General features: G+C 39.1%; 1 protein-coding gene across 23 annotated transcripts in view; it reads left to right on the forward strand.

The window, feature by feature from the left end:
* Positions 1-13,357, forward strand: part of LOC138195467 (neurexin-1a) — a 245,336-nt gene that overhangs the window by 13,383 nt on the left and 218,596 nt on the right. For 9 of the 23 annotated variants that reach the window (XM_069144917.1, XM_069144919.1, XM_069144920.1 and 6 more), the window contains exons 3-5: positions 4,809-4,826; positions 6,567-6,596; positions 7,795-7,842. The exons of 5 other annotated variants lie outside the window; for them this stretch is intronic. In XM_069144917.1, the coding sequence (XP_069001018.1) occupies positions 4,809-4,826; positions 6,567-6,596; positions 7,795-7,842 (96 nt within the window). The remainder of the gene's footprint in view (positions 1-4,808; positions 4,827-6,566; positions 6,597-7,794; positions 7,843-13,357) is intronic. 9 more of the 23 variants (XM_069144911.1, XM_069144914.1, XM_069144916.1 and 6 more) reach the window with 5 other exon arrangements.

Raw genomic sequence — 13,357 nt, forward strand, 5'->3', positions numbered from 1 at the left:
CTTAGGCATTCAACCAAATTTACCAGTTCAGTTTGCTCAGCCTGTACAAACAGTTATATCACGTCCTCTGGGGCTTTGGAGGGAGCTTAACAATGTCGGAAAAAATAACCCATATGACATCATCTGTGTCATCGCTGCTTGGACTTGAAACTTTGTTAAATGTTTAATAGAAAGCCTGTAGTGGACACGAGCGGTTTGAAAAAAAGGGGACATGAGGGTGGGGTTGTGGGGTTTAGAGACACAATTGGGTTGCGTATATGGGAGCTGCAGGATCTCAGGCTTGTCTGAAGATAAAGAGAAAGATCCTCGTCTGGTCGTCTCTCAGTAAGATAGTCGACAGTGAGCAGACGCCTGTCTTCATTTGTGGTCATTGTCCATCACAACTGAAAACTCCTAAACAGCAGTGAATCCCCTGGATGTACCGTTTTCCATCTTCTCTTACATTGAACAGTCTGATGTCACATTGTAGGGTCCTTTAAATATTTTCAAGCGCTCATCTCTCATTTGAAGCTGTCAACCTGCAAAGTCTTCCTCAGCATTGTTAAAGGGATGTCCAAATATTCACACAGAATTTGTAGCAATGAGATTTTGAGCTTCAGGTTTTCCACAATGAAACTTTGCAGCTGACCTACTTTTTCAAAGCAACACTGGCATGATAAACTACTTCTGTTCGCGGCTATTTAAAGTGGAATTGGACTGCTTTCCTCATGAAGTGTTGGTTCCTTAATAATTTATAGTATTGAACATTATTGAGCATATTACTTCATCAAATTACACTGATATTACATTTGACGTATTTTACAACCTACCCTTATTTAAGTTACTCTGTCGCATCCTACGTGACCAGTCAAGCAAATAAGTATAATGATGTGAAACAGAACAACGGTCCATAAATAATGACTGCATGAAATATGGAAGCAGAAGTCTGCAGGGTCAAAAAGCAACGCTAAAGTCTGACTTTCAGATTTAAATTTTTTGAATACATAGCATTTTATGAGAGAAAATTATTTCATTTAAGAGCTGCTAGATATAATATGAATAGTCTGCAGAAATAATTGTTACCAATGTAATTTACTGAAAAAGCAGGTTTATGTATTTTTCTGTTTTGGGTCATGTTAAAAAGCAGCAGCTTAAATAAAGGTCTTGGGGGTGGGTTGAGGTTGTTAGCTCATAGATTCGAAGTCACGCAATTGAATCCTCACTCCAACCTTGTCGGATATACATAATTTGAAAGCACAAATCTTCATGTATTCTGTAAATTTGGCTAAATGTCCTTTTAAATTAATTTGCACTTTTTGATAGTAAATGTCAAAGACTTTCCATTCAGAAGACTATAAATCACTATAATCAAGCAGAAACAAGCAGAAATCATGTCATCATGAGTGTGTTACCCTTATGTTTATTCACAAATACGGAGAGCTTGTTAAGCTTTATGCTTCAAATCCATCTGAAACGAAGCAATAATAGATGCAGATATTATTCCAGCAAACCCAAAGCACTGCAGCGCTGATGGCATTAATAGCAGATGACAAAAGGTTGATTCAGGCAGATGGGAGCTCCTAAAATTGTCAAATGGCATTGAAAAATGAACTACTGCTGAGTGTTGTGTCTACTGAATGTTACAAATATTCCTTTACGTGAAATGTAGTGTCACCCAGACTCCCCTCCCCTCCACTCGCTTTGGCCACGTCTCTTCCGCCAGTTGCTTTCAGACATGCTGCAGGACAGACGTGTGTCTTAATGACATTTCGTCTAGCTGGCTGATAGTAGCTTGTGCCGTGCGTAACAGTGGACTGAGCGCTGCTAGTTTTTTCTTTCTGTGGTCTGTCACTCCAGCTTTGATCAGCTGTCACAGTCCTGAGCTCACAGTCAGACGGTCAAGATGGTTTTGAAGTGTCAGAATTATGTCTGCGGGAGGCAAATTTAAATGTGTTTTTTATTTGGTTGTTGCACACCAGATGTTTGACTCAGTGAGGCATCAGCTTGATTTGTAATGTAATTATTTTTCATGAGACGTACACCGTGTGCATGATCAACGGCATCAGATATGCAGATCGTCTGATAGACAGCTGAGTGCATTTTGGTGTAGTGTTACCAGCACAATAGCACTGGGATCACTTTGTCAAGGGGATTAAATGGATTTACGTCCATGGATTAGAATGTAACCAGCTGGGTACATTTGTGAAATAAAGTGTGTGTGTGTGTGTGTGTGTGTGTGTGTGTGTGTGTGTGTGTGTGTGTGTGTGTGTGTGTGTGTGTGTGTGTGAGTGATAGGGGGCTTTTTTTTAATGGTTCCTGTCAGGTGATACTGCTGTTAAAGGAAAGCTTCTTTTCTTCTGAACACTGCAGAATGAAACCTCATTAAGTGTGGCAGCTGAAGATTGCTTCAATTGGGATTCATGAGATTTGCTTACACCGCTGGACACAATTTGTATAAATGGTCGTAGTGTAATCCTTCATCAAATCAAATTCAGGCAGAAGCTATACTCTGTTTTAATGTATCACAATTACATGCTTGTTGTTCATGTTTATGTCCCTTTCTCCTCTGTTGGGCTTTAAAATTACATGAGGATAATGTAATCTGATCAGATTTAATTTAAGTATACTAAGACCTCTCAAGCTGTACTTAAAACAATACAAATAATGAATACTTGTTCCTCTAAATCAGATTGTGATCACCAATGATTACAGGAAGGTAATCACTATAATGCAGTGTTAATTGCATAATAACCTTATACACAATCTTAAACCAACTTTAAAAATTGTACTCCTGAACAGGTCACTCACTGAATTTAAATGCAGTGCAATGAAGGATACAGTTACTGCACACCTCAGTGAACTCAGTTAATTAGTTATGGTAGCAAACTGTTTCAGTCATCTTCAGTCTTTGGGGTCTTAACATCAGCAAATGTTTCTTTCACTTTTCTCATGTGGTCACTTTGCAACTGCCAGCTTCATGCTTGCCTTGTGAGAATGCTTTTCCAGCAGCGTGCTTCTCATCATCCAGCAGACCTTTTGTGAACAAAGTGCATGTGTGTATATTCTCCTACAATATAATCTCATTTATCTAAATGTCCTGTTCCTTTTTTAAATTGGAAAATAAAATTGATCCACAGGAGAACACCTTTCAATCAATCTAAATTCCACCAGTCAAACCTAAATGTACATGATTCACGTGCACATGTGTTTGTGTACATGTTTCAGTCCTGAAGGGTTTGGATAAATGAGACGCTGCTGTTATTTGTAACATGTAATCAACAATATTTCACTCTAAGAAACCACCTTTAGGAAATGTTCGGAATCAGAGCTCACTAAATTCTACTAAATTGGTGTGGTCATGTTAACCGTAAGAGTAAACTGTTTAAGTTGTCTGATAATTTGTTCACAAAGTGATTGATTTTGTGAATGGTGTCTGATTTGGAAGGGGAACCAGTGGTGATGGTAAGTTTTGGGTCGAAATAATCGCTTAAATCTGGGCAAGAAACCATTTTAAAGAGGTAGGAGTTTATTTTGTGGAGGAGACCGGGCTTCTGTGCCCGTCTGGTTGCATGACTATAGTAACTGGATTGATTACAGGACCATTTCTGTTTGTTTAGATATTAATTGGACATTGCATGCAAGTGTTTTTCATGATTTCGCTTCATTGTTAAGTCAATATAATATAATCTCATTGAATTATTTTTTGCTTTCTGTTTTATATTTCATGTCATTATGTGTATATCTGCTGTTGTGATTTGAATTTTTAGATCTAAGATTCTAGAACAGTAAGCACTCAATGGCGAACAGAACTGCTGACTGACTATGTTTTCTTCTTATAGGCAGTGTATGGGCCCTCACACACACTTTCATTTGAGTACTTTGGCATGCTTCCAGGCACATCATTCTGTCAAAACAATTTCTTTCCCCACTGGTGGCATGATGTCTACCTCACCTGTTTGCTTTTCCTTTACCAATATGTAATCCTCCTCCTTTATTAGTGACATATTTTACGTGGCAGCTTCCTCACTTCCACAAAACTCCCTTTTGATTGCCAAAATTAATGTCAGGGCAATTTCATTTGGGAGGCAATCTCCTTTTTGCATTGCCAATACGTGCTCACTGGTCTTTGCCTTCAGTTCTGTGACCAAATCACCTGAATAGATTTCCAGTAACACAAGACCCACACCGCCTGCTCAGAAACCTTAGCGGCATTGCTTTATCCAGCTCTATTTAGTTATCTTATTTTCTCTTGCAGTGGGTTTCATCACATGGAGCTGCTTTTCATTTAAGATAAACACACTGGGCATAGATTCCACTGAGTCTGTTGAAGTAAACAGTGGTTGATACCAAAAGTTACAGTCCGTAATGTTAAAAAAAAAAAAAAAAAAAGAGTCCAATGAATAAAAGATGTAATGAGCCAAACAGAACATGATGAACCAGCCTGGAGCCTCAACATGTTGTGCTTTTTATCCCCTCACTATCTCAGGCCTCATGATCAAGACTGTTTCTCAAATCGTTTCACTGTGGTGCCAGTTCTATCTGCCACTAACAAAGAATTTAATTCTTCCAGGTTATATAAAATATTCAGAAGGGCTCAGTCAGTTACAACGCTACCTGTAGTCCAGGTCAGTGTGCGACCCAGAAAGGGGGAACAACCAAAATAAAAGGCCTGTGCATAAATCAGCGTTCCCTCTGCAGAGGTTACAATAGGTCACTTGCATGTGATGTTTAATGCCTTGCATGCTGACGACATGCAACGGCCAGTACTAGTCTGCATGCTGCTTAATGAATATCTTCCTCTCTTTCTCTTTGCCTGTCTGTGCTTCCAGAAGACAACTATAGTGAAGGTGGGTATTTTAATCATCGGTTACAATTCCTGCTAAATATTATATGCCTGCACATTGTCATGGCTGAGACTTCTCAAATAAATGTGAGTGAATATTTTATAACGGTATTGGGTTCGATATAAGTGGAGTGGTAAGTCTCATTAATCCGATTTTCATTGGTTTTATTTTCATTTATTTATTTGAACTGGGCATATAAATAATGTTTATGAAAACAACTTTTTGAGCATTCACATATTAAAAGCTTCTCTGATATTTAAATTGGTGTGTCGCATTGAAATGGGTAAAAAACAAGGTGATGTTTTCATGCATGTTCACATTATGTGAAAACATTGCACACATCACTTCATTGAGATAACTTTGTGCTTATAATTAAAGTAAATTTTAATGTAGTTTTGAAGAACAGGGTTGGATTTAGCTTTTCTAACTCTATACTCTGTAGTACTTTGAATAGACTCAGAGTGTTGCTGTTTTTTCTGGTTAATTGTAAATACTTAATACATACCACACTTATTCACTGCTAATTGCCTCAATAAAATTAAGCACTGTTTTTGTTCCTGAGAGGCAGAACTGACTGCAGGGTTGGCTTTTAACACCGGTTTAACCAGATAAGTCAGACAGAAAAATATCATCTGAGACTTTAAAAGATCCAAGTGGGCTCCTTTTAGTGAAACTCCTCTTGAAAGGATTAGCTGGGAAATACAATGATTGTTGCTGAAATCAGAGGGAATACAAAACACAAGAATACCATCATGTTTCTGAAATCAATATTAAGAATTGGAAAATGAACATCTGGGTACACTAAATGCAAACCTTTGCTAATCTTACTGTTTGTTAATAGTCATCTCTATTATAAGCTGGCCACAGTTAGACTGGTTTTCCCACTTTGGAAAGTGTGTGTATTTTGTGTTTGGTTGAATGTGAGCAATGTGTTGTTGGTAAGTATATTAAAAAGTGTCAGAGACCTTTATCTTCCTCTACATGGACTTTTCACACAACACCAGCTCCTTTTTATTTACAAGATTGGTCACTTTGCTTGTCTTAGAATTCCAAAGAGACTTCTATCCATATTTTGAAACAACAATGACAATGTTTTATAGAAAGTACTGAAATTCACCACTTTATGGCTGGCAAAGGTTCTCCTTAACAAATTACTTTCATTGGCCCGGTAGCTAGCTAGCAGGCAGATTTAATGATACCAAACAGATACCAGCGTTTTCAGCTTTGAGATGTTCAAAGTGCTGGAGTTAACTGGCAACATTAAAAATGTAGGTGCCAAAACAAACTACGAATCATAGCAGGGCTGTTCATGTTTAAAATGACTGTAACACATTTAACTGTTAAAATGGCAACGTGACTAAATCATATGCAATCACCTCCTTCTTTTCTGTATGATGCAAGTATGACTCAAATATTCTGTGGACGGGAAACAGTCTGTATTTGTGTACAGGACCGCTCTTTAAGTGTGGTAGGTGGGATGATAAAAGGGCAACCTGAATTTAGATTTCTGAATGATGTCGAGTAAGTGGCTGATGATGCATTGCAACCTCCTTTGGTTGACTAAATGCTCATCTTGCTGACCCTGTCTGTGCATCCTCCTCTTCCTCTCCGTCCCACTTTTCCCTTATCCCGCTCCTCGAGTAACGCAGACATCTGCTGCGAAAGAGATGCCTGCGTGTCGGTGTCGCACAGCTTCCCATGATCCCTTGTTCTCTGCTGACTGTGCTCTCGTTTTCCTTTAAGGTCTGGCACACCTGATGATGGGCGACCAAGGTATGAGCTCTGTTCCTTTCTCTCATCACTCCTCCATTGTCCCTCCTGCTCCCATTGTGTTAAAAAATGTGTGTGCCTCGAACTCCCGTGCAACGCTCTGGCTTGAAGCTTCAGATATGGGCTGTCAATTCACTTATTTAAAATGACCTGGTTGATTTTTACATTCGTTCTTTTTTTTTTTTTTTTTTTTCTCATATGACCCCTTTTTCAAGCTCATTTGGCTTCTTACTTCCCGCTCTGCTACCTGTGTAATTTCTCGACATATTTTCTCTCTGTTTAATTATTCACATTTACTGTACTTTCTTTTGTTTAATGGCGATGCAGCTCAAAGAAAGGGACACTTGCATTAACATTATTTGGATGTAATGCATGGTGGTGGAAAATAGCTCGATGAATTTTTAAGATAATCCTCATCTGTCCTTCTGTAATGCTTGTTGCGAGTGTCTGCACAGACAGTCTGTCCACTCTATCTTCATCTTCCCATTTGTGTGCTGCTGCATATCCTTATCGTGCACCAGAGCAGGGATGTGACATCCTGTTCTTTTGCTATTCCCAATGCAGCCACACATTTCCTCTCTCACATTTGCACATATTTGTAGCCATCAAGCCTCTGTCTCCCGTCCTCTGTCCTTTCTCCAACTTGACCATGACACTTATTTGTGTCTCCTCTCCTTTTGTTCTCCCTTTCTGTCTGGAATCTGCTTTCTTCATGGAACATTTCATCAAATCTTATAGGTAAAAGTAAAGGTACTACCCTTTAAATTCTCTGAATTCATTAAACTACGACAGCAGGGTTTGTGGTATTATATACTCATGCTGAATGAGGTATATAAAGTCATTGGCATATTCAAAAAATTGCTTTTCGACTATAAATGAACGTTTTCCAAGGTAGGTGCTGCTTTCGCTTTGCATTCACACGTCTAAGTAAGCTGTGTCACCTGTTCTTTTCTGCTTGATGCATGGGAATCATAAATGAGACTCACATGGGCACATGAACACAATAGTTGCTGTCCTAGTTCCAGTACACCACCACCACCCAGGGGTAACTACACTCTTTTTGTTCAACTCATGGGTTTTGGGGTTGCGGGTGAGGCTTGATCATGGTGTTGTGGGCCTCCCATCCTGGCTGTGATCCTCACCTCTTCTCCCTGTGGGGTAAGTGGACTTCTGATCTTTCCCATTTGACTCTCCTCCTCAGGGCAGAGAGGGGAACTTTGGTCTCTAAGGTCCCTGCTGAGCATTCCAGGTAAAACTTTCATTCTTTCCAGTTGGTTACTGAAGTAAAGCTAAATGTAATCAGTCCTCGTTAGCTTACAGTGGTGTGATACATTTGAATGTCAATGTGTGTGTTGTACTAACTAGAGAAAAACAATCAATAATACTGTAATTTGAAAAGTAACAGTGAACACTGACATTCAAGCCTCCATCTGCATTCTGAGATTTATTTTTCCTTGATTTTGCTTGCTCTTGCTTTGAGATTTCTTGTGTCATTTCTAGTTTCTAGTTATAAATAAGTACTTCTTTTTGGCAGATAGAAACTATTGTGTTGTGTTAAATGCTTATCTCTTATCATGTACTTGTGAAGCATCATCTGAACAGGTAAGTCCTCAAACTGACCTTTGGATGTGCACTGTGAGGATTTATATTTATGCTGATGTATTTTTGTAACATCAGATATTCTGCTGCTAGAAGTTTAAAGCTGCAGTTTCTGCTACATGAATATCCTTCACACACACACACACACACACACACACACACACACACACACACACACACACACACACACACACACACACACACACACACACACACACACAGTCGTGTTTCCATCACTTCAAAGGACATTACGCTGACTTAAATTAAATTCCTGCAGACTTACTATAGCACTAACCACAACCACTACTTCACTTATATCAACCTTAAACCAAGTCTTCATACTTAAATGTATAAATTATGTTTTGGGGACTACACACACAAACACAGACATACACACACACACACACACACACACACACACACACACACACACACACACACACACACACACACACACACACACACACACACAAATAAATGAAATCCATTGCCCATCATAAAATGTAGACATTGATTTTTACATCTCCTAAGGTAAGTGTCATTTCCATCGTCCCACTGGTCGCTTATGGTTCTGAAATTTGATGTGTACAAGTTGGCTTTTCATTGCATGCATACATATACTTCTACACTGTGGGTGTTTATAAAACTATAATTTTTTTTGCAGCAACCATGTTTAACAAAACTCATTATACTATAAACTGTAAAATTGTCTCAGTTATGCAAAAATATAATGTGGCATTTGCTATTCTCTAAACACAAAATTACAGAACACTGCAATGGCATTTTGCTATCTGAAGCATGAATGTATACATGAGCGAAACTATTGTAAATCTGGTGATGGATTATGTAAACTATGACTAAGTCGTTGCTGCCCTTTGCATTAACTATTTCCACCAGTTACCTATTTAAATAGTGGAGTATTAGATACACTTTGATGCTGACTGGTGTTTTTATTCCACTCTATAAAGCTTCATGTGATACTCAGGTTTGTACTGCACTGTACCAGCCACCCAGCTTGGATGTAACAGAAGGAAAGCCACAGGGAGAGATTGAGATAATGCTGATGAGGCGCAAATCTGCCATACGTGGCACAATGCTTCTAATTTGGGCCATGGCTAGTTGTCCCCCGTGTCGTACAGTGTGAAACCCAGTCAATCCAGTTATGTACTGTGTGGTCACAAAGACATATCCCCACATGAGAATTAAATCGAGGAGTGAGGACAGTGCCTGTATTCATTGTCTGTTATATGCTTTTGAGAATATTGTGTATTATGTTAGCCCCCCTGAGAGTCCTCCCATGTAATGTTAACCACTTGTATGGTTTATCCTCTGTTTCATGCCCGGGCCTTCGAGGACGGGCTTGTGTATGTGCGCTGCTTTTAGCTGGTGCACTGACACCGGATTACTAAAACCTTGTTTCCATCCAGCTCCAGAGAGAGCAGGGCATACAGTGGGATAAATCATAATACCACTGGCACACAAATCACCAGAGTATTTAATTGCTGTCATCACAATAAACTGCCATGTGCAGCTTAAGAGGAACTGCAGGCTGTGCAGACAGGCTTAACAGGTACAACTGGGCTATTTCTAAATTAGTATACTTGCTAATGTAATTGCTTTCACTTTCTAAAGATGTAAATCGTCCCTTTTCATCATACTGGTGCACATTCACATGGATTTCTGTGATGCAAGGAAGTGAATCCCTTTGCTAGTTTATTTGTTCATGACGTGCTACATGTCAAATTAAATGGATGTTTAAAATGCACCGCTCCCCTGCCTGCCCATGTTACAGAAAATGGGTGTCGCAGACTTGTAAAGATAACAAATGCCTCCAAATGGTAACTTTGGAATTATCTTACAGGTTCTGCTAAATATTTTGTGTGAGCTGACATAGAAACTGAAAGTTAAATTATGAAAGGTGACAAGTTTACAACCATTATAGGAATCAGCGGGGTGTGGATATTAGTCATGTTCTCACACATGCTAATTGGCTGGGGTTTGTGGGTGTTAACGGTAAAGATCTTTACAGTTGACATGGGTAGACCAAAGATTTGTGTGTGTTTGTAAATAAACTGTGTGATTTATGAATGAATGCCAAGCCACGAGACGGCGACAACTCCATCATCAGTGTCTGCTTTAAATGTAATGGTACAGTATGTGGGCATTAGTAGTTTATATAAATAAATAACTTGCAACATGACATGCATGCCCATGCAAGACAGATACAGACCATATGACAAAACCAGCATCATAAAAGTGTCCCATCTAATCCAGAACAGGCTTTAAAGCTTTTAAAGAAAAAAACCATCTTGTAAGGGGGTGTGCAAATGTTTGTATTTGTTCACGGCCTAGTACAGAAATGGACGGTACTTAAGGTGGGATTCAGCACCGCTCAGTGAGTAAGTGCCACAGGAGTGTGTTTAGGTCAGTGAAAAAGCTTCACTTTTAGTACAGTATGTGGGATTGAACCACCCATTTACTTCAACACGAGTGCAGTAAGATGTGAAAAATCATGCAAAGTTTGACTGCAGAGGTCATAACAGAGCATTATGAAGTTTCAGGAGTTCCAACATGTGAAGCTCCAACTCACATATTTGGACAAAAATAGCAATGCTGATACAGTATTTTAGAATATTTGGGGTTTTATATACAATAATTTGCAACCTCTCCTCCTGCTATCCAGTTGCTTGTTGCGAATTGTGTTGGCACTGACATTATTCTCTGTAACTTGTTTGTCAGGATTACAGTACATGCGACATAATCAATGGCTTCAAATTGTTTCAGTCTTTTGAACACCACAGTAGTTGTGCTGGAGGATTTGTCTCATATTAGATGGATTTTTTTAAAACTGTCAAAGATGTATGCATCGTAATCCTTGTTAAGTGAGGAACCACGGGAAATGCCTGCCTAGCTTAATTTGCATCTGGCTGGCAGTCGAGGCAGCACCAGAGTCATTTTGGTATAGTCTGGCTTTTAGACAGCATAAGTGACCTCACATGGGTTACGTAAGAGAGCTGAGAGCAGCAGAGCAGCGTGTCAAAGCGGCATGTGAAGACAATGCGGCAGAGCAGAGTGAGTTCGTTCCACATGGTGTTGCTTAGGGGTTGGCCAGGATACTCATGGGTTCCACAGTTACCCTTTTCCTTTATAGATGGCAGCAAAAATGTGCCCGTCGTCAGGGTATGGCAACTTTTACCAGGGTTCCCATGGGTCAGGGAATTTTAGGGAATATCAGAGAATACCATTTTTTTCCCAGACATTTGGGCCAATATCAGGGAACTTTGGTTGCCTTTTATGAAAATGTAATATTTTCCATGTATAAAGCTATAACATTAGTTAGCCAATTATTGTCAGTGTATGTTTGGTAGAATTAATGGTCACTGACAGAAACTGAAAATGTAGCTTAGGCTGTGAGCTTATTACCATTATTGTTAGATAAAGTCTTCCCCTTCGCAACCAGTATTTAGACATGTATTTCATTTCCTTCAATAGCAGCGCAACCAGAGGGGCATGTCAGCCCATTATTAACAGAAATGTTGCTGTTTCTTGTCTAATCAGCACAACAGCACACGTGTAAGGTGTATCAGCACATGTCAGTCAGAAATTATAATTACAACAACAAAAGTGAAAGATTTATGACAGTATTCATATTTTTATAATCATGTGTTTTGAGCTTTAGGGCATGAGTGTGTGGGATATTGGTGATGGTGGAGCACTATGAAACAGGTGGAGAAGATTTTTCATTTGATTTCTTACAATGGTTACAATCAGAGAGTTGTCCATCTGAAGCCCATGGCACGTTTGCAATGGGAAAGCAACAAGTATTATTAAATTATATGGAACGGCATGTCAGTGCAACTTGTCAAGACTTGTCTGCCTTCTTTATCTGACAGGTAACACGATACCATGTGGTGTGCATTGAATCAACAACAGATGTTGCCTTTGTAGCTTCACATGAAACCTGGAAGACTGTCAGTGAAATTCATTCAGCTCTACTGACTCCCCCAGGATTACACTTTCTTAGCTTTAACCCCGACATGAAGCATGCTATCTGTGTGAGCAGTCTTTTCTTGGTGAATAACCTGTACGCCAGATATTATGGCCAAAAAATTATGCAAAGCAAGACGTCCTTTATGGAGGGGTGGCACTGAGTGTTCACTTCCGAAGGTCCTGATTCACACTTCTCCTGAAGGCCACACTTAGAGTTAATAACACCTTTCAGTAAGTGGTCATCTGCACTCTCATTATGTAAAATGTCAGCTGAAGTGGTATTTGAGAAGCTGACTCAGAATGTTCAACAAAAACGCTATCAGGTTTGTCTGTAGGTCTTGGCGTAACATCGTCACCATCTGGTCTGAAAACCCCAATCAAAGAGCCTGGCTGAAACATATGCTGCATAGAAATCAGCAGTTCTTTGCTGTTTCCCAATCAGGAAATTATATTATAAAATCCAGTCATACAATTAAGCAGAATTTGGTCCATTTGAGATTAGTTTCTTATTATGTTTGATGAGTGTAAGATAAGAAGGTGATTTACTGTGAAGAAAAACTGCTAAAAAATATTGAATACACAGCCAGACTCTTTCAGGACCAAGCCCTTTTAAATTTTTTGTTGCCTTACAGCTTCTGTCATTGTCAATCAGCTTCTTAAGAGAAACTCCCTAAGAAATTATAGACATGAGTGAAAATGTTTGGCAAGGGTTGCAGTGTGGCTCAGTTCTACATTTTAAGTCTGAGCCACCATTTTTTTTCCACTTGTTTGCTGAAGTGTTTCAGCATTACCTTCATTTTTGAAAGCTTAAACAAGCATACCTGTTGATTGTCCTAAGGCATGACAGCAAATAAAAAGAAAGCAGGTTCCTCCCTTAAATATTTCAAAATTATTACATGGAAACTTAAAGGGAAAACATTTTACTGATGTTACAGTTTGATCACCTTCATCAGCTGCAGGCGACGGACCGCTCAGGGCTGCTACTAAGATGTGTAATTGTTGCTCCATCTAAAAATAATTGATAGACGACAACAGAAACAATAAAGTGGCTGCATGTATTGTGAGTCGAGAGAGTACCACTGAAATTCTGTCACAACTAATTTCACATGATAATTACTCATGTTTCCAAATAACAATAGTGTAAAAAAAACAAAAACAGCATTGATGGGAGAGAG

Source organism: Embiotoca jacksoni, unplaced genomic scaffold (genome assembly GCF_022577435.1).
Source record: "Embiotoca jacksoni isolate LCO1_2020_lvr unplaced genomic scaffold, fEmbJac1.0.p SCAF_12, whole genome shotgun sequence".
Lineage (NCBI taxonomy): Eukaryota > Metazoa > Chordata > Actinopteri > Embiotocidae > Embiotoca > Embiotoca jacksoni.